This window comes from Amblyraja radiata, chromosome 4 (assembly GCF_010909765.2).
Source record: "Amblyraja radiata isolate CabotCenter1 chromosome 4, sAmbRad1.1.pri, whole genome shotgun sequence".
Lineage (NCBI taxonomy): Eukaryota > Metazoa > Chordata > Chondrichthyes > Rajiformes > Rajidae > Amblyraja > Amblyraja radiata.
The window spans coordinates 88,438,631-88,464,215 of NC_045959.1; the positions used below are offsets into that span (position 1 = coordinate 88,438,631).

General features: G+C 39.8%; 1 protein-coding gene across 6 annotated transcripts in view; it reads left to right on the forward strand.

Moving 5' to 3' along the window:
- Positions 1 to 25,585, forward strand: part of adgrb1 (adhesion G protein-coupled receptor B1) — a 576,464-nt gene that overhangs the window by 297,593 nt on the left and 253,286 nt on the right. For all 6 annotated transcript variants that reach the window (XM_033019939.1, XM_033019941.1, XM_033019942.1 and 3 more), the window contains 2 exons: positions 285 to 387; positions 4,250 to 4,293. In XM_033019939.1, coding sequence (XP_032875830.1) covers positions 285 to 387; positions 4,250 to 4,293 — 147 coding nt within the window. The remainder of the gene's footprint in view (positions 1 to 284; positions 388 to 4,249; positions 4,294 to 25,585) is intronic.

Here is a 25,585-nt window from a genome sequence, read left to right on the forward strand (position 1 = left end):
CATTTAATCAACTTGTTGTGCAATGGCTGAGTCCTCCATTTGTTGAGAAAATAACATTATTGTAACAAACAATGAGTCAAAGCCACAATATTACAGTTAGCCAATAACATGCTCAAAACAGCTAACTATTGACACAAGCACTATTAATTTAAGGCAGCAACTGACAAAGAAGCTGTCAGTGACACAGGCCTGGTGGTGAGACCCAATTATTTTACCTATGATTTAAAAGAAACATTATAATTTTAATCACTAACATATTTCCTCTCTTTTGATTTCAATTTCAGAAATACCACAGTGCTGAATTCAAAGATAATCTCTGTTATTGTAAAGCCTTCGCCAAAATCTTTATCCAAACCTTTGGAAATTGAATTTTCTCATCTATACAATGTAAGTTGTGCATTCAAGTCATGTACACTGCAATCGAATTGTATGAAACACCGCATTTCAGATGAGGTTTATTTGGTTCTGCTCCATATCTCTATATTTTATTCACAATTGAAAACTGTTGCACTGACACTGAAATGAAAATATTGTTACCTCATCAATGCAATCACTGTTGAAGAATGGCTTTTGATTAATTGTTAGGAGCTTTAACTGACAACTGTCACAGTTTCAGTGTAGAAATGGTACAAATTATCTCCTAATGAAGAAACTGAGGAATTTTGTAATATTGCAGTCAAACAAATGCTTAGCTTTCTGCATTTTGGTATCAATTACCATTTAAACTTCTGTAGTTCACAAGGGGTGATGTGTCAAGTCAGCCAAGCCAAGTTTATTGTCATGTGCACAGATATGTGAGATACAGGTAAGATTATATCTACTTAAAGAAGATTCACAGGCACATAGATTGAGGCGAGCCCATAAAAACAAAATATACATAAATTCTACAAGACAGCGAAAAGAAATCGACTGCACAATAAAATAAGACATTATGCAAAACAAGCCCTTGGTCGTTCAAGAAGTAGTGCCATACCCAAACTAAGATTATGGTTGATTCAAGAACTGAATAGCTGTAGGAAAGTAGCTGTTCCTGAATCAGGCGGTGTGGAACTTAAAGATTCCATATCTTCTTCCCCACAGTAGCATGGTGGGGTTCCTTGATGATAGGTGCTACCTTCTTGAGGCATGGCCTCATGTAAATGCTTCTGATGGAGGGGCTGAGACTATCACTCTCTGCAGCCTCTTGTATACCTGTGCATTGGAACTGTGGTGCCAGGCTGTGATGCACCCAGTCCGAATGTTTCTACAGTGTATCTGTAGAGGTTTGTTGAAATATTTGACAACATGCCAATTCCCCTTAAATTTCCAAGAAAGTAGCGACACTGCCACACCTTCTTCGTAATTACATGAATGGCCATGTCTTTTAACTAGATCCCCTTTCATAGAAACATAGAAACATAGGAAATAGGTGCAGGAGTAGGCCATTCGGCCCATCGAGCCTGCACCGCCATTCAATATGAACATGGCTGATCTTCCAACTCAGTATTCCTGTACCTGCCTTCTCTCCATACCCCCTGATCCCTTTAGCCACAAGGGCCCCATCTAACTCCCTCTTAAATAGAGCCAATGAACTGGCCTCAACTACCTTCTGTGGCAGAGAGTTCCAGAGATTCACCACTCTCTGTGTGAAAAATGTTTTTCTCATCTCGGTCCTAAAGGATTTCCCCTTTATCCTTAAACTATGACCCCTTGTCCTGGACTTCCCCAACATCGGTAACAATCTTCCTGCATCTAGCCTGTCCAACCCCTTAAGAATTTTGTATGTTTCTATAAGATCCCCCATCAATCTTCTAAATGCCAGCGTGTACAAGTCGAGTCAATCCAGTCTTTCTTCATATGAAAGTCCTGACATCCCAGGAATCAGTCTGGTGAACCTTCTCTGTACTCCCTCTATGGCAAGAATGTCTTTCCTCAGACTTGGAGACCAAAACTGTACACAATACTCCAGGTGTGGTCTCACCAATACCATGTACAAATGCAGTAGAACCTCTCTGCTCCTATACTCAAATCCTTTTGCTATGAATGCTAACATACCATTCGCTTTCCTCACTGCCTGCTGCACCTGCATGCCTACTTTCAATGACTGGTGTACCATGACACCCAGGCCTCGTTGCATCTCCCCTTTTCCTAATCGGCCACCATTTAGATAATAGTCTACTTTCCTGTTTTTGCCACCAAAGTGGATAACCTCACATTTATCCACATTATACTGCATCTGCCAAGCATTTGCCCACTCACCCAGCCTATCCAAGTCACCTTGCAGCCTCCTAGCATCCTCCTCACAGCTAACACTGCCCCCCAGCTTCGTGTCATCCACAAACTTGGAGATGTTGCATTCAATTCCCTCGTCCAAATCATTAATATATATTGTAAATAGCTGGGGTCCCAGCACTGAGCCTTGCGGTACCCCACTAGTCACTCCTGCCATTGTGAAAAGGACCCGTTTACTCCTACTCTTTGCTTCCTGTTTGCTAGCCAGTTCTCTATCCACATCAATACTGAACCCCCAATACCGTGTGCTTTAAGTTTGTATACTAATCTCTTATGTGGGACCTTGCCGAAAGCCTTTTGGAAGTCCAGGTATAACACATCCACTGGTTCTCCCTTATCCACTCTACTAGTTACATCCTCGAAAAATTCTATAAGATTCGTCAGACATGATTTACCTTTCGTAAATCCATGCTGACTTTGTCCAATGATTTCACCACTTTCCAAATGTGCTGCTATCCCATCTTTAATAACTGACTCTAGCAGTTTCCCCACTACCGATGTTAGACTAACTGGTCTGTAATTCCCCGTTTTCTCTCTCCCTCCCTTTTTAAAAAGTGGTGTTACATTAGCTACCCTCCAATCCTCAGGACCTACTCCAGAATCTAAAGAGTTTTGAAAATGTTGTAGTGTTACAATGTCTTTATTGTAACACTGAAACCTCCTGGACGACAATTACAATGGGTTTTTTTTTCAGTAATGTCAATTACCGAAATTTATGAGTCAGGTAAATATCCTTAATTTGATCTCCTATTAGTTTAGCAGATTGCATTGTGAATTCTGTTCATATAATTAACATTGCCATGCATGAAGGAGGCCTTAAAGGAAACAGCTTTATGATTGAATTAAACATTTTGTTTTATCGTTTTTTTGAATAATTTTTCATGTTTCACATCACCAACCCTTCCACACCTCAAAGGCAAATTGATCAGTCAATATGTTAGATACATTTCTTAAAGGATAAATTAGGATAGAAGCATAGTTCTGCTACCAGACGGTGCTCCAGAGACCTAGCAACATGACGTGGTTTTGTAGATTTATTTTCGATACTTTTATCAAACTAACTAAAACTTATCTATCAAACTTAACTAAATAAGTTAAGAATAAAATGTTGCTGTCAAACGCAGCGAGCTTGAAGCTCTTGCACTCTGATGAAAACTCAACTGCTACAATAATATCCACTAGGGAATGCGAGCTGATGCCCTTTTAGCCTTTGGTCTACAGTCTCACAAGAACATGGCTCACCTTTAACTGGCATCTGAAGTGAGCAAGAACCTATTCAGTTGTTAAAATCTGATGAAATGCCATAACTAGAAATCCATTGAGGGTTTATCTGCCTATGGTAACCTTTACTGGAACAAATTCCCAATTGTCTTCAGAATATTTAGGGATTGTTGATGGTAGATTCACTTAGAAAGTGGTCAGGTGAGGGGCAATGCACCTGATCTAGGAGTCCTTAGTGTCTTGCTGATTGACATGAGTGATAACAGTATCTGACCATGTCATTTGACCTCTTCCTTCATTCTCTCTCTTATATTGCTGTAGAGCATGGTATTTATATCCACAATAGAATTATGCAAAATGTAATCTGGTGATGTGCATAGACTGTGTTGGAAAAATATTAATTTACCTGACTGCAACTTAGATATAGGCAGCATAATTGTATTCCTTTGGTTTATTTGTGTTTTCTTTCGCAAGAAGAAGATTGTAAAATGTTTAATTTGTACCCGTAGAATTAGCTGTGTAGACACAAAATGCTGGAGTAACTCAGTGGGACAGGCAGCATCTGGAGAGACGGAATGGGTGACGTTTCAGGTCGAGACCCTTCTTCAGACCCAAAATGTCACCCATTCCTTCTCTCCAGAGATGCTGCATGTCCCGCTGAGTTACTTCAGCATGTTGCGTCTTCCTTCGATTTAAACCAGCATCTGCAGTTTTTTTCCTACACATTTATTTTTAGTGTTTTTCTTTTGTTTTACAGGGCACCACAAACCAGTCATGCATTGCATGGGATGAGACAGACACGTAAGTTTTTACATATATAAAATCCAGTCTCTGATTTAATAACAGTCCCAATTAGAAAAGTATTGTGTTGAATGCTGTCTGTGGTGAGGTTGAAATCCAAAATTGATTAACACTCCAAAATATGTTTTCTTGCTTCATTGTCAGGGATTTGTTTAACATTTAAATGAAATTAGTAACATTCAATGCCAAAGTTTCCTTTCTATTTTAGCCATTCACTGCACCTGTCTTGTGGCAGTAATTGGTGCACTGGGAAAGGTATACCTTATCTAAATTTTTTTTTTTGAAATATGATCATCACTGTTATGGACAACATTTGTTGACCATCACTAATTGCTGTTAAGGGGTTGTAATTTGCTGTCATTTGAATCTAATGAAGGTACTCTGACTATGCAGTTAGGTACGGAGTTCAGTATAGATGAACTTCAATATATTACCATGTCGGGATGGTGAACATGCAGGGGGTGTTCCAATGCAATTCTAGACCTTCTTGGTGGTAGAGTTATCCACTTTGGCAATTTCTGTTGGATGGTCTAAGAGAGGAACTGCAGTGCATTTTTGAATGATATTCACTGAAGTCCCAATGCATTGGTGTTGGAGAAATTATTGTTTAATGGTGATGAATGGGGTTCCAGTCAAACTGGCTGCTTTGTCTCGCAAGGTATAAAGCTTCTTGGAGCTGTTGACATCCAGACGACTGGATAGTACTCCACAATGCTCCTTCTAAATTGCAGATGGTGGACATTTATGGACTATCAAGACTTGTTTCAATCAAAGTATCTTGTCTCTGCTTTGCTCTTGCCATCATAGTATTTATGCGCTGGTCCAGATGAATTTCTGGTCAGTGATGACCCCCCCCTCCCCCCATGATACATATTCATAAGAACACCATTGTGTGTCAGTGATAGATGGTTAGTATCTGTAATGTCAAAAAAGGTAATTGTCCAGCATTTTAAAGGTGGAAATGCTGCTTGTCAATTCTCACCCTATGCCTGAAAGCTATCTTGTTAGATCCAAACATGGACTGCTTCATTTATTGAGGGAGTCCAAATGGAATTGTTAGAGTTGGGTCCGGGATATTACCTTGGGAGGAACACTGCAGATGGGATAATTGATATCCAGCAGACATAGCCACCTTCCTTTATGTGCCCTTAGACTCCAACCACTAAAGTGTTTCCCTTTTGGTCCTCATTAATTGATATTAACAGCATTCACTCTTGCCTCATCTGTTGAATTCAGCTGTTTAATATTTGCAATAGAATGGTACTGGCAAAATCCAAACTTGACATTAGTGAGGAAGTTATTGCCGCATGAGTACTGCTTGCTACCACAGTCAATGAGCATGAGGAAGTTATTGGCGAATGAGTACTGCTGGCTACCACTGTCGATGATGGCTCCCCTCACCTTGCTCATGCTTGAGAGTAGATTGAATAGTCAGTGATTAGCCAGTTAGATTTGTCCTTGCAACATAAATGGGCAATTTACCCCAATAGTGCATAGATTCCAGTATTGTAATTTACATGAACATTTCTGCTATAGAGACAACTAGTTTTAGAACTGATGTCGCCGATACAACAACCATGATGTTGTCTGGTCCATTGCATTTGTTTTATCCAGCTTTTTTTGATATCACATGCAATGATTCAAAGTGATTGAAGGCATGCTTCTGTGCTATTAGGGCTCTCAGGATGAAGCTGAGAAAAGTCATCTCGCCAGCATTTCAGGCTAAAAGTAGTTCTGTTTTTTTTTAGCACCCTCACGGTGGCCCCATCATTGTTGGGGATTGAAATGTTCTTGGAACCTCCCATTAACTATTTGATTGTGCACCAGGGAGGTATCTAAATGTCCATTTTTCCCTTGTTAGCCTCGACGGATGTCCATTCATCACAAGGCACAACAAAAGCAAGCGCAATTGTACCCTCCATCGCATGGTCACACTTGAGAATTCTTGCTTGGCATGCAATGCTGTGACTAATTACAACCCCAGATGCTGCCTGTGAGATCAGCACTTACCAGCTATTGAACTTGAAATGCTTCTGGTGCGAATAGCTTAGTCCCACAGAAGGCCGTACATTCGGACACATCGGGCACTTTTCTCATTTTGCGGTGTATTTTTATGAAAAGGATTGTGCTTTGGTATTGCACCTAAGTCAGTATACTGTGTGATTATGTTATTCTTAAGCAAAGAGAAAAAGAAAAGAAATTGTGATGGAAATGTTGAGAATTTAATGTGTCCAGTGCTTCCCAGTCGTGTTACTCATACATAATACGCAGACGAAGAAGCACAGATGCTAGACGATTGTGACTGTCAAGGCTCATCACCCTCTATTGCTCACTCATTGTAGCCTCTGTCATCTTTACCGGTGATGGGTGAGCTGGCCTAAGTTCAGTAGTTTGACTCAGCCAATGGTTTTATCTATCATCGAAACTGAAATGCACAATACCCTGGGAATGTGAGTGTAGATAGATGAAGCCGTAAAGTTGAGATTAGACAAACCAATGTCTATCAATTTAAGGGAAATGCATTGAACCATACATTACTTTGCTTTGGCTAAAACATTGCTTGCAAAAATTAAAGTCTGAAATTGCGTCCATTTGAAACGCTAATGGAGCTAATAGATCTGGGTTAATGAACTCTGAAGACCTGGCAGCAGATATTCAATTTGCTTTCAAATCCAATTCAAGAGACAAAGAAAAAAGACCATTGTGGTTTTTTTACTGCAGATTAGCATGTCTTTCCTGATTCCTTATGTTTATTTTAATCCTTTTTATTTTTCTCTTTCTTTCCAATGACCCAGTACATGAGCTGCTGGTTGTCCAAAGGAATTTCACCCTGGCATTTCTTATTCACGGATGAGTTCTGCTGTTTGATCTTGAACGGTACTGTCTTGAACAGACCCACCGTCCATATGTACCCTTCATGGGAGAGATCAGGGACATTTTATTCCAGGTTATCTTTTCCAATTTTAAACAGCTGCCAAGCTATTTGAGAGGAAAACTCATGTGAAGCAATAATAAATTTCAGAGGCGGTCATTACTGTTCTTTCACAAGCCATTAATTTTCAAAACTCTATTACAACTAGGTGTCTGAGCTTCTGGCAAACAGCACAGAGGGCAGTGATGAACACATACAAAAAATATTTTTAATAAAGGCAGAAAATACTGGAAACCCTCTGCAGGTCAGGCAACATCTTTGTGAAGGAAAACAAAGTTTAGTTTTCAGGTCAAAGGTGTAAAACCTACTTGACGAGCCCCTAATGTGCTGGTGGGTGGTAGTATTGGGGGTTGGGGGAGGGGTGGTGGTTGGGATATGAAGTTGACGGGAATAAAAAGGGATTTATGTAAATGGTGCTTGATGGTGGATGTAGACTCAGTGGGCCAAATGGTCTGTTTCTTGATGAGTGCTATGATACTGTCTTCATTAGCAGAGGAAGTGAGAAAACAAGTTAGTTAAAGTTGTATAGTGGGTGTGGGAGAAATGGATGGGACAAGGAAGATATCACTGTGGGTGATAATTTTATTTATTTTATATAATTTTTTTAATATAAAATAAAATATTTTAATTTATTTTATATAATTTATTTTAAAATATAAAATAAAAATTAAATAAATTAAAATAATTAAAAATGAACTACAATTAATTAAAAGTACCATCTGATCTAATTAGCAATGTTACAAAATTTTGAGATTTAAAAAAGTCTGCAATTTATCCCATCAGATAAAAAGAAGTTTAATTTGATACCTAATTCACATTTATATCTTCAGTATTTAAAAAGTTATGGCCATTTTCATACTCGGAAATTCGCATCTTGTTCCCTATTGCTTTTCCATTGACTTAACTCTAAAGCTTGATCGAGGACAGTCAAAAGCCCATAACTTTCTTAAAAATTAAGAAAACTGAATGAAATTTTCAGTTATTATAGAAAAAGTTAAATGCTAAAACAAATAGTAAATACCCAACAAGAAATTCATATTCATCAGTTTCATCAAATCAATTTAATTAATTAAATTCATCTAAATTCAATTACTAGATCTAAACATCTATCCATTTCTTAAGAAAAGGTTAACATGTTTAAATAGCCTAAATGTCCAAATAACATTCACACAATAATTCACAATATAACATGATTTTTAAATCTCACTGTCATTGAACTTATAGGCCAAATGGAAGGAATTTAATGTTTAATTCCCATAAATTAATCCAGAAACACCCACTCAAAATATAATCAAAATTATTGTTTTTTTGCACAATACATGTGACTCAAACTGTTGTTAATATTTAGTTTAAAAATAATGATCACGGAGAGAGAATAACACAAAATATAGACAGTTTAGACGGCTTATGACATGATTGTCCAAAATGAAAGAGCATTTTAATCAAGCGGTGCTGGCTCGAAGGGCCGAATGGCCTACTCCTGCACCTATTGTCTATTGTCTATTGTCTATCTTGCGAGTGGGTGATTCTGGAATGCGATCGATTGGAATATTGCATTTGCGGTGAATTTGAACCCTATATCGGCAGCAAAGACACTGCTGGTTCGTATGGGGCCCAAATAAAATTTTCACAACGTAAAATTAGATTAAAGCCATCCCAAGAAGTAAGATTATATGTAAACTATACGACTTACCCTTTGTTTTGTCCCGTTCTTGCGATCAGCCACGTTGTAGTTGTTGAGGGCGTTAGAAGTCGCATTTTATTTTAATCCAATTATTAAATTGTCCAGCAAATGTTTTTTTAAATAAACCGCGAACGGAAGTCCGATCGATTTTTCTTCATCAGCTAGCAGCCCGAGGAAATCTGCCTCCGACAGGCAGTACAAAACTGCATTTTAATCCCGACCCCCCCCACCCACCCTCAAAGGCGCCAGAGTCGCACACACGGCCAGTGGCAGAACTGCAGCGCCGCTGAAGGTAGGTTTTGTAACATCGCTACATTAATGAGGGTAGTTAGACAGAAAGTGTAAAATGCAGATCAATGTTGTTGCTGAACCTGAAATTCCCAGCAGATCAGGCAGCACCCGAGGAAAAAGAAAAATTGAGATAATTTTATGGATTGGTCGCAATGGTATGAAACAATAAAGCAAGTTATCCAAAAGTGTGGAATGCTGTATTGAGTCCTTAAGCCTCCAATGTGTGCAAACATACGACGAGGTGTAGTTTATCTCGGTTCCATTGGCCTTCACTGGAATAGTGCAGAAGGCTACAGACTCTCTAATTGCATCCATGAAACTTCCGATGTCCTCTGAAACTTTGCCAGTTTCCAGCTTCCTGTTCCTAATGAGCTCATCATCTCATCAAAATGAGCTCATCATCTCATCAAAATTGTGGTGGAGAGGAACATATATGGGTTATGTTATACCTGTCCTTTAATGGATGCATGGATCAGACCTTGCCTTAAGCCTCCCCAGTTCTTTCTCTGTACGTCAATAACTGTTTTGGTTCTGCATTTATAAAGGAAGCAAACATTTCATTAACTTTGCTTGCAATTTCCACGCTTTCAATTTTCCTGGTACCTACTGTAAAAATTAGGGTTTCAACAGCTTTGAAAGAAACATAATTATGTGTGCATGAAAATGAATTTAATTATCACAAACTGTAAATTATTCTCAAATATAAAAGTGCTTGAAATTCAGTGTGCACCTGGCAACAGAAGGTTGATAGCTTTTAATTTAATTCATGATAAGTTACCTTGGTGGTTTTCAGCATTATTGTCAAATCAGTATTATTTAAGCTGGTAATGTTCCCCAGTTCTGGTATTATACAATCTATCCAATTTTTTACAGGTGATGCAGTTCTGAATCTCTGTGAAAATCATTATGGAAAGAGGATTATGTGTGAATAGTGAAACCGCAGTGCTGTCCAACCCTTTACCTTAAAGGACTGTGCAATGTTGCTCTCAGTTTCCATATTACTAATCATTACGTCTATGAACCAGTTTTTAATAAGCGAGTTCGGTATTCCGACTACGCATGCCCAGGTCAAAGGTCACTATGCATAAACATTGCTGGAAAACAGTGGAGTTGTGTACATATACACCTTCATTTCTTCCGTTTTTTCCAGGTTTGATTCTTCTGGGTAAGAAAATACTGCTTTCAAACTATGAAATAGTTGTATTTATTGTTACTTTGTTAAAAGGTAAGATTATTTAGTTTTTAATGCTTTATGCTTTGGTGAGTGAGAGAGATCGTGCTCGTTCGTAGTCGGGCCCGGATCTCCAGCACTGCAGGCACTGTTGAGTTGCTGCTGTGCCGTCCCCGTCCCCTCCCGAGTGTCCCATCCCTGTCCGTGGGTGACCGGAGGTGTCTGGCCGGGCTTGCAGATGGCGCGGGAAGGAGGCAGCTGAGTTGCTGCAGTGCTTTGTGTGGATCCCCGTTGATGGCTGGTGCTCGGCTTTCGCCGGTGCCAGGTGTTTGGCCGGCGGCTGCTGGCCGTCCCTGGCCCATTGCGGAGCGGGTTCCTCGGGAGTTGGATCAGAGGTTGCTGGAGTTGGCGCTTCTTCTCCGCACTGGCTGTGGTCCTGGGGCCACTGGTGTTGTCGGTCCGGGGTTGTCGGTTGGCCCGACGGATTTGAGCTGGGGTTGGTGCTTTTTCTCCCCACTGTCAGTGGGCCTGGGGCCGCTGGGACATCTCCGGCCACCCCCTGGACGGGGACGGGGGGTTGGGAAGGCCCAGCGGTGGCTCGGAAGCGCCGGGGACCCAGGCTCAATCCCGGCCGCGGATGAGGGGCGGGTCTGTGTGCTCGCTTTACCCTGTCTCCCACTTGCATCTGCCTCCTCTCTTTCGCTGTTGCACACCGCTCTCCCGCTACCTGTACATTTGGGGCGATGAGGAGTTGACCATTTATGGGAGTCTCTCTGGAATTAAGAATTTAACTGCTCATTCGTATTCATAGATGAGGCTGAAGAATTCCATTGCTTTGAAATTAGCAGAATAGTTTGACTCAGAAACTATAATCGTTGACTTCCAGTCTGGAATACATTAATTTTCCTATAAGATGACCACATACCACCTCTGTTCCTCAGATTAAATATATCTATACACATAAATTATGAATAAAGATAAGAATTTATATACAGTATCTTCAGCCAGCGTTTTGTTCGCTTTTTCTTTAGAGTGAATGACCTTGGACAAATCCCATGATTCCTTGCGTTTTTCAGAATACCAAACTCGCTTATTAAGGAAAGGGATTTTCATGACTGCAAACTGCCTTTGAAAACTATACTTACCTAATCCATTCAAAGCTCTAGAATCAGATAATCAAAACGATGATCAGAATAATGAAATGTTCTTTTATTTTAAAGAATAGCTTAGCTAAGCAAGAAGGTAGATATAAATATAATAACATTTTCCATTTATGTAGTTCATCTACTGTAACTACCTGCTGAAACTGAGAAGTAAAGAACTGAGAAGCATAGGTTTAAGATAAGGGGGAAAAGATTTAATGGGAATCTGAGGGGTAGTAGTAGGCTCCCTCGGTCATGACTGAACATGGGTGATGCATCCTGGTCGGATGCAAGCCTGGGCGATGTCATATGGATCATGTCCCATGCAGCACGTCCTCCCTCTCCACGTCGCTGATCAATGCAAAGGAACAGCAGGGCCATTACAGTTTGGCACCAGCGCCGTCGCAGGTGCTGCCAGAGCGAAATTGTAGACAACGACGAACTGCCGACTCCGGATTTTCTTGAGGTTTACTCCTGGAGCCTTTTCCATGGCTGGATATGGCCACAAGGCAGTGGAGGTTTTAAATCAGAGTTTTCCCTCTCCTAGATGGACTGCCTTCCCAGGCTGACGAGCCCCATCTGCCCAAGAATCTGAGGGGTAACATGTATTTAATGAGCTGCCGGAGAAGGTAGTTGAGGCAGGTACAATTGCAACGTTTAAGAAACATTTAGACAGGTGTAAATGGGACATGTTTGTCAGTGTGGGCAAGATCGGCCGAGGGGCCTGTTGCCACAGTGTATGAGTCTATGACTCTGACACTATAAAGACAAGCCAAAGGTCATATGTTCAGGCATCTGAATTACTTTAATTGGATTCAACACTGAATCAAGTAGTACAACATAGAATCAATGAAGTGTTTAGCTCCCTAACCTTAAGCCAGAATATTGGGCTTATAACAGATTAAATATACAGCTTATAACAACCAATATATACACACACATTTTTTTTTAAATCACAAAACGATACTAATATATATTTACATTTATATACATATTTTTACATGTATGATATATATATATATATATATATATATATATATATATATATATATATATATATATATATATATATATATATATATATATATATATATATATATATATCATACATGTAAAAATATGTATATAAATGTAAATATATATTAGTATCGTTTTGTGATTTAAAAAAATGTGTGTGTGTGTGTGTGTATATATATATATATATATATATATATATATATATATATATATATATATAGCAATACAGTAGATGCATTAATTATCATCAATACTGATATTATTCAGTAAATTACTTGAGTTTAAATGTTCCTAGCTGCTGTGGTAGGATTTCAACTCCAGCTCATGGATCGATGATTCATTCCAGTAAATTAATCATCATGTTGCACTATCACTATAAGCTTTGGTACTTTTTAAGATACCTGTAGCATGGCTGATACTTGAGCTGAGAGAACTATGAATACAGAGCACCATTCGGGCTGTTTATCTAGATGTTGAGTGTTGTCCATCATTGTAGAATTGTGTTTATGCCCAATTATTGCTCTTCAGAGTATTAGAGCAGATCTTTCAAAGTGGTCCTTGTCGAGACTCTTAGAGATATTACACTGGAAGGATAATAGAGAACCAGCTACCACAGATGCAGTGCCATTGATTTAAGTATCAAACACATAACAGAAAGAAAGTGTAATGTTATATTTCTAAGTACTTCAGATAAAAGGACATTTTCAGTTTATTTGTAATATGGAGGTACCTTTGGAATTGTCTGTGAGCTTGGGAGTTACATTAGGGATGGAGTACTATGTATGAAGACTATGAATCTCACTGTATTCAATTCCAGCTTCAAGCAGGCAGTTGCCCAACAATCTAATCCTCTAAGGGTCTGTCCCACTGCGGGGACCACCTAATTTGCGAGTTTAGAAGAGTTTGTGCTCCACTCAAACTCAAAACATGGTCGACACGTGGTCCTAGGAGGTCCATATAACTCTCCTTCATGCTCGAGAGAAGTTCCCGCATACTCGAGGCCTCAGTTTGGTCGAGGAGTATTTTTTAGCATGCTGAAATTGTCCGCGAGTAAAAATTGGTTGGCATGGAAAAAATCAATATTTTTTTTACTCGTAGGTTTAGTCGAAGTAGGTCGTATAGGTCGGAATGTTACTCATAGGTAATCAAAGGTAATCAAAGGTAGTCGAAGGTTATCGGAGTCAAAGGTAATCGTAGATAGTGTTAGTATAGTCGAAGGTGGTCGTCTTCAAGGGGCTGTCCCACTGCAGCGACCTAATCTGCGAGTTTAGAAGAGTTTGCCCTCGACTCAAACTTGCAGCATGGTCTACACGTGGTCCTAGGAGGTCCTATGAGGTCACTGGAACTCTCCTTCATGCTCGAGGGAAGTTCCCGCATACTCGCGGCCTCAGTTTGGTCTCAGAACATTTTTCAGCATGTTGAAAATGTTTCCGCGAGTAAAAATTGGTCGGCATGGTTCTTTTGAACTCGTAGTGCAGTGGAGTGGGGTCGCTATGTTGTTACAGGCAATCTCCTTCACTGACCAGGCATTTTAATTGGCTCATTGGAGTTTTCAGGACCAAGGAAAACCGACCGGTAGGTTAAATGCCCGCTAAACTTTACTATACTTCTTAAAAGTGTCTCCACTCCTTCTCCCCCCCTTCTCCCCCTCTTTTCTTCCCTTCTCTCGTCCTCTCTCCCCTCCCCCCCACGAGCTCTCTAAAGGACTTACCATTACTGTGCAGCCGTCTTTTACCTTCCTCTTCATCACGGGTGTGAATTTCAGAAAGTGCTCCCCCACTTTCCCTGGCCCCGCCTTTGCTGTGTGTGTGTGTGTGTGTGTGTGTGCGCGTGCGTGCGTGTGTGTGTGTGTGTGTGTGTGTGTGTGTGTGTGTGTGTGTGTGTGTGTGTGTGTGTGTGTGTGTGTGTGTGTGTGTGTGTGTGTGTGTGTGTGTGTGTGTGGTCGATCGAGCTCACGGTTTTATCGCTGACAGTCGATCCAGCTGGAGGTTTTTCAGGCGAGTGCCCTCGAGCTTGAAGGTCGAAGACACTCTTCTTAACTCGCGGAACAGGTCGCCCAAGTGGGACAGCCCCTTTAAGGGCATGTCCCACTTTCACGACCTAATTCACAACCTTTTTTACTCGTGGACATTTTCCATCATGCTAGAAAAATGCCCTGACCTACTTGATGCCACGAGTATCTACGACTAGCATCACAACCTACCTACGACCTCCTACGACCTCGTGACGACCATGCTGCGAGTGTGAGTCAAGGGCAAACACGGCAGAGGTCGTGAATTAGACAGACCCTTTACTCTCCATTATTCGGTGTCCGAATGGCCTAATTCTGCTCCTGTCACATGAATTAATTAAATTATAAGTATAATGAAGGAGAGGAGGGCACCTTTTGACTAAAGAAGTTCCTCCTCACATCCTTTCTAAAAGAGCGCCCTTTAATTCTGAGGCGATGACCTCTGGTCCTAGACTCCCACCAGTAGAAACATCCTTTCCAAATCCACTCTATCTCAAGCTCACCCTGGTTTCCAGTGCTGAACAGCTCCTTTAATTTGTTCACCTTCCTGCAATACCCAGCATATTACTTCTTAGATCTCTTAGATACTTGTAATGTTTTTGAGTTAAAGCAACCTTGGGTATTTGTTTTTTTAGAAGTCTGGCACAAACCTATACAAAAACATTTTATGATTATTCCATTGGCTCATTACTGAAAAGTCCAAGAAACTGTTTGCTTTCTTTAATCATCATCTTAATTTCACCTTAGAAATTGTGAGCATTTACATTGGGAAAGATATTGAAACAAGTGAGGGATTGACTGATTTACATTTATAGAGTAAATGTAACAACCCAAGCCGTCCCAAATACTCGATTTGAAGTCATTGAAGTGTGATCAATATTATTCAGGCAAAGTTTCAAATAAGGTCTAGGAAACAGCTATATGATTTCGACTTTACTTTAGCTGTTAGAGATACAGCGCGGAAACCGGCCCTTCAGCCCACTGAGCCTCGCTGACCAGTGATCACCCTGTACATTAACCTACACACACTAGGGACAATTTTACAATTTACAGAAGTTAATTAATCTACAAATCTGTATGTTTTTGGAATGTGGGCGGAACCCAGTGCACCCAGAGAAAACCCACGCGGTCACGGGGAGAACATACAAAGTCTGTACAGACAAGCACCCGTAGTCAGGATCGAACCTGGGTCACTGGTGCTGTAAGGCAGCAACTCTACTGTTGCACCACTCTACCAGCCACTGTACCATTATGATAACAACCCAATAATCTAATTTGGTTATACAGTATTTGGAGGATCCAGGATAAATTTTTCATCTTTTCTTTACATTCCACCTGCAAGAATGCATAAGGTGCCCTGGTGTAATGTTCCATCCAAAACGTTCAGCAATGCACTTCATAAGTTTCAGCCTGGATTATTGTGATTTAAATCTCTGAATCTGAACCCACCACATTGCTCCTTAGATATAAGAGTGCAACCGACTGGTGATGGCCCGTCGTCGACGATGATACATGGTTGTGCAGACTCGTGTCGTGTGGGATTCAGTGTGGCTCACGAGTCCGATGAGCGAGCCACACACGCGGGAACAGTGGGGGCACATGGCGGCCACTGTGGGAGGAGTTAGGGCTGCAGCTTTCCTTCGGTCTCTGACACATAACAAGCCAACCTCAGCGATTATCTTCCTAGTAGTTGTACACTAGCCAGTCCTGTCACTGGTACTGGTTTTCAGTTCTTTTGGGGTTAGGCCTGCATGCTTGTGGTCCTTGATACAGTCTTTGTACCATTTATTTGGCACCCTGGGTTCCTTTGACCTTTAAAAATGAGACATAAACTTTATGGGAAATTGGTCCAATTAACCTTAATTTAAAGAAATGTTGAGGTGCTTTAAACTGCATTGCCGTATTTTAAAGGTTTGTATATTACCATCATATAATGTGAGATTAAGCAACAAATATATTAAGCACTTTTTCCCCATCATTAAGGTAGGTGTAATTTAACTTGTAGGCCATTTCCGAATTTCCAGCGATGAACTGTGCCTTTTGGCAGCATTAATAATGAACATAACCTCATTACCAGTACTTTCTGCATCAGCCTGCCTTTGTAGATAGGAGGAATAATTCCTAGTCCGGCCTCAGTGCATGATGATGATTTAGAATGGGAATGGAGAAAGGGCAATACTTAAAATAATTTTCGTGATGGTATTTGAGATGCACCTCGGGGAAGAATAAGATAGTTCCCGGCACTAACTGAACATTAATTAAAACAGACATTGTCCCCATCTCTAGTTTGAAATCATAAAACTGTATTAAAAGGAAAGCTTGCATAATTGTTATTAACCTTGTGATGACCCAAATGGCTTTTTAACCAAGAAAGTACTTTCAAGTACTGTCATTAAGCTGGAAGGAGTCCAGATTTACGAAGATGTTTAGGATCTGAGCAGCTGAGCTATAGGGAGAGGTTGGGCAAGCTAGTACTTTATTCTTTGTGCGGGAGGCTGAGGAGTGATCTTATAGAAGTGTATATATAACCATGAGGGGAATAGATTGGATGAATGCACCCAATGAGTCTTTTACCCATGGTAGGGAAATCAAAAACCAAAGGATATAGTTTTAAGGTGTGAGGGGCAAGATTTAGGAACCTGAGGGGCAACTTTTTCACTCAGAGGCTGGTGGGTTCCTGGAACAAGCTGCCAGAGGAGGTAGTTGAGGTAACTCTTGTAACAACATTTAAAACACACCTGAACAGATACATGGATAGGAAAGGGATATGGGCCAAACGTGGGCAGATGGGACTAGCTTAGATGGTTGGCATGGACAAGTTGGGCTAAAGGCCCTGTTTCCGTGCTCTATGACTCTTAAATGTAATTATTATAGTTGGATTACAGGAAGTTCAGCAACCAAGTCAAGTTTATTTATCACATACACATACGAGATGTGCAGTGAAATGAAAGTGGCAATGCTCGCGGACTTTTGTGCAAAAGACAAACAACCAAACAAACTATAAACACAATCATAACACACATATTCTTTTACATAATAAATAATGGAAGGAAAAACGTTCAATAGAGTTAGTCCCTGGTGAGATAGGCGTTTACAGTCCGAATGGCCTCTGGGAAGAAACTCCTTCTCAACCTCTCCGTTCTCACCGCATGGCAACGGAGGCGTTTGCCTGACCGTAGCAGCTGGAACAAGGGGTCTCTCATGATATTGTTGGCTCTGGAGTTGCACCTCCTGATGTATAGTTCCTGCAGGGGGGCGAGTGAAGTTCCCATAGTGCGTTCTGCCGAACGCACTACTCTCTGCAGAGCCTTCTTGTCCTTGGCAATAAAATCGCTGAAAAATGGTAAGACACCGGGACCAGATGGTTTTAATAATGAATTTTATAAAAAATTTCAGGAGATAACAACCCCTTATTTATTTAATTTATACTCCCATGCTTTTAAAGAAAACAAACTACCTGAAACACTAACAGAATCAACTATTACACTTATTCCAAAAAAAGATAAAGATTTAGAAGATCCGGGCTCGTACAGAGCTATATCACTTTTAAATACAGATCAGAAAATTTTAGCAAAGATTTTATCAAGAAGATTAAGCAAATATATTAGTAAATTGATAAACCCTGATCAAACGGGGTTTATACCTAAAAGATACCCATTTAATAATCTGAGACGTCTGTTTAATATAATGTACTCGCATAAAGTAGAGGAAGAAGATATATCAATTATTTCTTTGGATGCAGAGAAAGCATTTGATCAGGTAGAGTGGCAATACTTATATAAAGTACTACAAAAATTTAATATGGGAGAGAATTTTATAAGATGGGTAAAATTATTATATGATAAACCGATGGCAAGAATTTTAACTAATAACATGTTATCTCAAAAATTTCAACTATCAAGGGGTAATAGGCAGGGATGTGCACTATCACCCCTGCTATTTGCCCTTATGATAGAACCCCTGGCTGAAAGTATAAGAATTCATCCGAATATTCAGGGCTATAATACCAGAGACTCAAAGAATAAAATCTCATTATATGCAGACGATATACTTTTATATATTACAAAGTCACAAACGAGCATACCAAATTTATTAAACTTAATAGAGGAATTTGGGTCTTTTTCTGGATATAGAATAAACTGGAATAAAAGTGAAATCATGACATTAAAACCTCAAGAACCTACACACTTACTGAAGTTCCCCTTTAAAATCGCAACAGAAAAATTTAAATATTTGGGTATTCAGATTACTAGAAAATATAAAGCATTATTCAATGCTAATTTCATGCCTTTATTAAATAAACTTAATACGTTGATTAAATTTTGGAAAACACTTCCCTTATCATTATTAGGTAGAATAAATGCAATAAAAATGATCTTCCTACCACAATTACTATACCTATTTCAATCTATACCGGTATATATACCAAAATACTTTAAAAAAAAATTAGACTCTAATATTACTAATTATATTTGGGACTATAGATCACATAGAATCACAAAAAAACACTTATGTAAACCAAAAGAGGTCGGGGGACTTTCACTTCCGAATTTTATGTATTATTACTGGGCAGTGCATATTAAGAATATGATTTATTGGTTGGATAGTTCTACCCAACAGACAGAATGGATAAAAATGGAGAAGGAGGATTGCCATCCTAGTAATATAGGAACGATCCTCTTCTCCCCAAAAAAACTGAATAACACAATATATAAGAAGAACCCAATTATATATGGTACAATAAGAATTTGGAAACAAATAAAATTATCTTTAAAATTAAGAAATCTATCACTGTTAATGCCAATAGCGAATAACCCTTTATTTAAACCATCTCTTATTGATAAGACATATAACCAATGGGAAAGTCTCGGAATTAGAAGGATCGGGGATATGTATGAAATGGGAAACTTACTATCATTCCAACAATTACAATTAAAATTTAAATTGAAAAACAACCAATATTTTAAATATCTTCAGATTTGCGATTTCGTGAAAAAATATATACAAGGATATCAAAAAGTAACTCCTGACTTATTGGAAGAGGCAATGAATATTGAAGCTGACTCACAAAAATTAATATCATATTTATATAATAGTATTCTAAATATAGACCTACCATCGACAGAGGTACTTAGAGAAGAGTGGGAACGGGAACTAATGATAAAAATTACGAAGGTTAAATGGGAAAAATACCTGATATATATTCACAAATGTTCAATTAATGTAAGACATAATTTAATTCAATTTAAAATTGTACATAGATTATATTACTCAAAAACAAGATTGAACAAATTTTATCCAAATATATCCGCCACTTGTGATAAATGTCTAGCCCAAAAGGCAACTATAACACACTCCTTAGTCTCCTGCATAAAACTTTATAGATTTTGGAATGATATTTTTGAAATATTTACAAAATTATTCAAGACAAGAATGGAACCTAATACTGAAATGATTATATTTGGCGTAATGGAAGATGGGAATAAATTGAACACATCTCAAAATCTATTCCTTAACTATGGTTTAATAATAGCAAAAAAATTAATTCTTAAATTTTGGAAGGGTACATCAATACCAACGCTTAAAATGTGGATTGCAAGTATGTTGGACACCGCTCATCTTGAGGAAATGCGATTCCTCCTAATGGATAAATCAGACCAATTCATAACGAGTTGGTCTCCATTCGTCGTTTTTTTGGAATCATATGGTGCAACACAATTGTAAAAAATAACTGTTTCAGGACTGGACGAGGGTTGGTCAAGACTATAAATAATGATCTCCTCTTTTTTTCTTTTCTTCTCTCTATTCTCTCTCTCAACTTTCTTCATTTACTCGTTTTCTTTTTTCACACACTATATATTTCACATCTTTCTATCCTTTACTATCTAACTTCTTTTTCTTATTCTAATCTTTTTTCAGTGTAACAAAAAAAAAAAAAAAAAGAAGTTGTACATAAAATGTATTATGAAAATATATATTAGGCACTTTGGTGCCATATGACTGTACTTACTTCTAATAAAATAAAATATTAAAAAAAAAAAAAAAAAACTATAAACACAATCATAACACACATATTCTTTTACATAATAAATAATGGAAGGAAAAACGTTCAATAGAGTTAGTCCCTGGTGAGATAGGCGTTTACAGTCCGAATGGCCTCTGGGAAGAAACTCCTTCTCAACCTCTCCGTTCTCACCGCATGGCAACGGAGGCGTTTGCCTGACCGTAGCAGCTGGAACAGTCCGTTGCAGGGGTGGAAGGGGTCTCTCATGATATTGTTGGCTCTGGAGTTGCACCTCCTGATGTATAGTTCCTGCAGGGGGGCGAGTGAAGTTCCCATAGTGCGTTCTGCCGAACGCACTACTCTCTGCAGAGCCTTCTTGTCCTTGGCAGAGCAATTCCCAAACCAGATGGTAATGTTCCCGGACAAGATGCTTTCCACCACCGCTGCGTAGAAGCACTGGAGGATCCTCGGAGACATTCTGAATTTCCTCAATTGCCTGAGGTGGTAAAGGCGCTGCCTTGCCTTACTCACGAGTGCTGAGGCGTGTGATGTCCATGTCATATCCTCGGAGATGTGGACTCCCAGATATTTAAAACAGTTCACCCTATTCACAGGATCCCCATTTATCCTCAATGGAGTGTACGTCCTCGGATGATGTGCCCTCCTAAAGTCCATGATCAGCTACTTCGTTTTTTTGATGTTCAAGAGGAGGCTGTTATCCTGGCACCAGAGTGCTAGACCAGCCACCTCCTCCCGGTAGGCCTTCTCGTCGTTGTCTGAGATCAGGCCCACCACCACAGTGTCATCAGCAAACTTAATTATTGAGTTGGAGCTGAACCTAGCCACACAATCATGTGTGTACAGGGAATACAATAGGGGGCTGAGGACGCAACCCTGGGGCGATCCTGTGCTCAGGGTGAGGGAATTCAATGTATTCCCTCCCATCTTGACTACCTGGGGCCTGGCGGTGAGAAAGTCCAGAACCCAGGCACACAGGGAGGTGTTGAGCCCCAATTCCATTAGCTTCCCGGCCAGTCTGGTGGGGACTATCGTGTTGAAGGCTGAACTGTAGTCTATGAACAGCATCCTCACGTAGCCCCCCTTCTGGCTGTCCAGATGGGAGAGAGCGGTGTGCAAGACCTGTGAGACCGCATCGCCCGTGGATCTGTTCAGACGGTATGCGAACTGCAACGGGTCCATGTTCCGAGGGAGGAAGGTGCAGATGTGTTTCTTCACCAGCCTCTCAAAGCATTTCATGACTACCGAGGTAAGGGCCACCGGACGGTAGTCATTCAGACAGGCTGGGGAGGCATTTTTTGGTACCGGCACAACCTGGACACCACAACCCCGCGAACCAAAAAAAAAGCCATATAATAATGACTACAGTCTCAGTTAGACTAAACCAGATGCCCACCACAAGATAATTAGGCTCAGTGATAGTGAAATGATGAGATATGTGAGTGATTTTGTACGAGGAATAAATATGTACCAGAACCCTGGAGCCATTAGTTATTGTCCACAGACTATAATGTAAATAACTGTTTATTTACCCTTTTTAATCCTATCATGATCTTGTATATCTCTGTAATATCATCCTTTATCCACCTGTGCTGAGAAATAGAGTCCTAGCCTGCTCAATCTCTCTCTATAGCTCAGGCCCTTGAGTCCTTAAATATCCTCGTAAATCTTCTCTGCACATTTTCCAGCTTGACAACATCTTTCCTATAAAATGGTGCCCAGAACTGAACACAAAACTCTAAATGTCACCACAACAATGTCCTATACAACTCTAACATGACCTCCCAACTTCTATACTCAATACTCTGGCTGTGGAAGGCCAATGTGCCGAAAGCCTTCTTGACCACCCTATCTACCTGTGACGCTACTTTCAAATATGTACCTGCACTCCTACATCCCTTTGCTCTACAACACTTCCTGGAGCCCTGCCATTCACTGTGTAGATCCTGCCCTGGTTTGACTTCCCAAAATGCAACATCCCACACTTCTCTGTGTTAAACTCCAACAACCATTCCTCAGCCCTTCTGCCCAACCGATCAAAATACCACTGCAATTTTTGACAACCGCCTTCACTATCTACAATACCACCCACTTTAGTGTCATCTGCAAACTCACTAATCATGCCTGGTAGGTTCTCATCCAAATCATTGATATATAGATGACAAACAGCAATGGTTTCAGCACCGAACCCTGAGGCACACCACCAGTCCCAGGCTTCCAGTCCAAGACAGTCCAGTCCAGGGGTGGGGAACCTTTTCATTTTGGAATGCCGCATTAAGTTAGCTGTAATTTAATAAGGCATCCAAGAAACTTCAATTAGATATGCATCAAATTACATTATTTTGTTAAAATAGCCCTCATGACTTACTAATGTTTTAATTGTGGCCATCAGTCGGGGAGGATTATTTTGTTGAATCTTCTTTTAAATACGTTTATTTTATGATTAAAATAAAAATAATAAAAGACGAACTAAAACATATGAACTGTTGCTGTAAAAAAATAACACAGCTCATATGGAATTCAACAAAAGCAGGTACTTAATTGGAGTGATTAGGTAGGGAATGACAAGGAGGCAAAAAAGCTGAAGCAACAGAATGGAAAATGTTGGAGGAAGTTCACAGCAGGTGTGCATCACGCCATCAGTCTCCAACCACTGATGATAGACAACAAAGTAACCATGTGGGTGGATACTCTGTGGAAGAACTGAAGGCAAGGTTCTGCATAATTGGTGTTTGCTGACAGTTTGGCATTAGATTCAGTTCAGGTGACGCAACTTATGCCTACTCTTTTCCGCATAATGGACTTGGGACAGTGAAACTTTGCTGCCAAATGTAAACCTGACATGTATGTGATTATGTCCCATTCCCAATCCGACCTCTCTGTCCTGGGTCTCCTCCATTGCCAGAGTGAGCAACACTCTGGCAATGATATTCCAGCATCTGCAGTTCCCTTTTGAACACATGTATGTGATTATTATCTTTGCTCTGCATCAATCCCTATTTATGCTTGAATCCAACATTGTTGAATATTATACGTAAATATGAACTTCTGGATCGTCCAAGGCATTGCACACAGAAAATTGATGCCAAATATGGTCTTCGGCTGTCAAAGTCAATTTAACCTTGAGGTGAAACAAAGTAAATGAAGGTGGAATAATGAGACCAAGAACACCGGCATAGTTCACAACTATTTTAGAGCCATGTGCTCCATTCTGCTTATTTAATTTCTCCCATAAATTTCATGGCCTATAAATCAAACTGGTCATGAATTTTTATTGAAATAATATTAAAACTAATCCAAACTATGGCATCAGTGACGATCAAGTTAAGAGCAGATTAAATGCTGGTAAAAAATAAATATTATTCATTTGGAGACTATTGGCAGAGGTAGGTAAAGTTTGTCACACTTGTCCAATAATTCCTCTGGTCCTTGAGGGCATTCCAAAATATAATCATATTGGCTGCTGCTCTCCATGCAACACGTACTTTCTTCTGCTTCGGTTATTTATCCAGTTTAATCATTTAATCATTGCAACCATTTTTCCTTTGCCATTATCATTGTAAAAACATTTATTGATCCATTGACTTAAATATCTAAATAACTTGTTCCAAACCTGCCTTGTTTTTGAATCGCGGTCTCTCTGACCAATTATACGCATTAGTTTCTATTGTAAGATCACATTAATATTTTTTCTCAAAATATATTAGCTCATGTTTCTCCGCATTAGATTAGATCTATCATTTGTTAGCCCATTGCAATATGCCCTCTTTCCTCTTGGTCCATAATAGTTGTCCTTCCTGCTTTCTAGAGGTTGGAAAGCATATGCATTGGAGTTATTGTGTCCGGTGATAAAGACATTGTTGAAGATTGCATCGCCAGTTAATCTGTTGTTGGATAGAACCGGGGATACTTTGGAGTTGGAATAAAGAAATAGGAGCAGGAATAGTTCTATTGACCCTTTAGGCATGTCCCACCATTCATTAACATTATTTGGCTCAAAGCCTCATCTCCTCTTCTTTTCCAGTTTTCCATCGTTCTTAGTTCCCTAATCATTCAAAAGTGTATTTACTTCCTCTTTGAGTACTTCCAATGTTCTACATCCCTCTGCCATTGAGAATTCCATTGATTCATCGCTCATGCAGCAAGTTTCTGCACACTTCAGTATTATTTGACTGCCCTCTATTTATTGGACTATATTCCTTGGAACACAGGAGGCTAAGCGGTGATCTTATAGAGGTGTATAAAATCATGAGAGGGATAGATAGAGTGAATGAACAGCGTAATTTATCCAGATGAAGAACCGGAGGACATAGGTTTAAAGTGAGAGGGGAAAGATTTAATAGGAATCTGAGTGGCAACTTCTTCACACAGTGGGTATATGGTAATGAGTTGCCAGTGGAGGTAGTTGAGGCAGGTACTATAACAACATTTGAAAGACATTTGGACAGGTACGTGGATAGGAAATGTTTATGGGCCAAATGCGGGCAGACAGGAGCAATGTTGATGGGGCATCTTGGTCAGCATACGTAAGATGGGACGAAGGGTCTGTTCTTGTCGCTTTTGACTATAAGTCTTTTAAGACAGCTAACACATCATCTTTTGTAATTCAGAAATGGACCAACAAATATATCTATACATACATAACTAAAACTCTGATCTTGTACTCTTCCAGTTTGCGCGCTTTTTCTATTTGCGCATAAATGGTACGCAATAGAGCCACGGTTTTTCACCAGCTCACTCAACAATCTCCTGTGCAAAAAAATGCAAACATGACATCATTTTATCATGTGATCATTTTCCACTCGTAGCTAGTTGTCGTTGGTCTTAGGTGTGGAAGACTGAGGTCGCGGGGGGTCGTGGGAGGTCGTAGACATAGTCGTAGGAGGTCGTAGACTAGTCATAGGAGGTCATAGACATAGTCGTAGAAGGTCGTAGGAGGTGTTTTGCTTCGGTGAGTCAACACGACCTTGACATTTTTTTCCATCTCGTCTAGGGTCTTCTAAACTCGTGGATTAGGTTGTC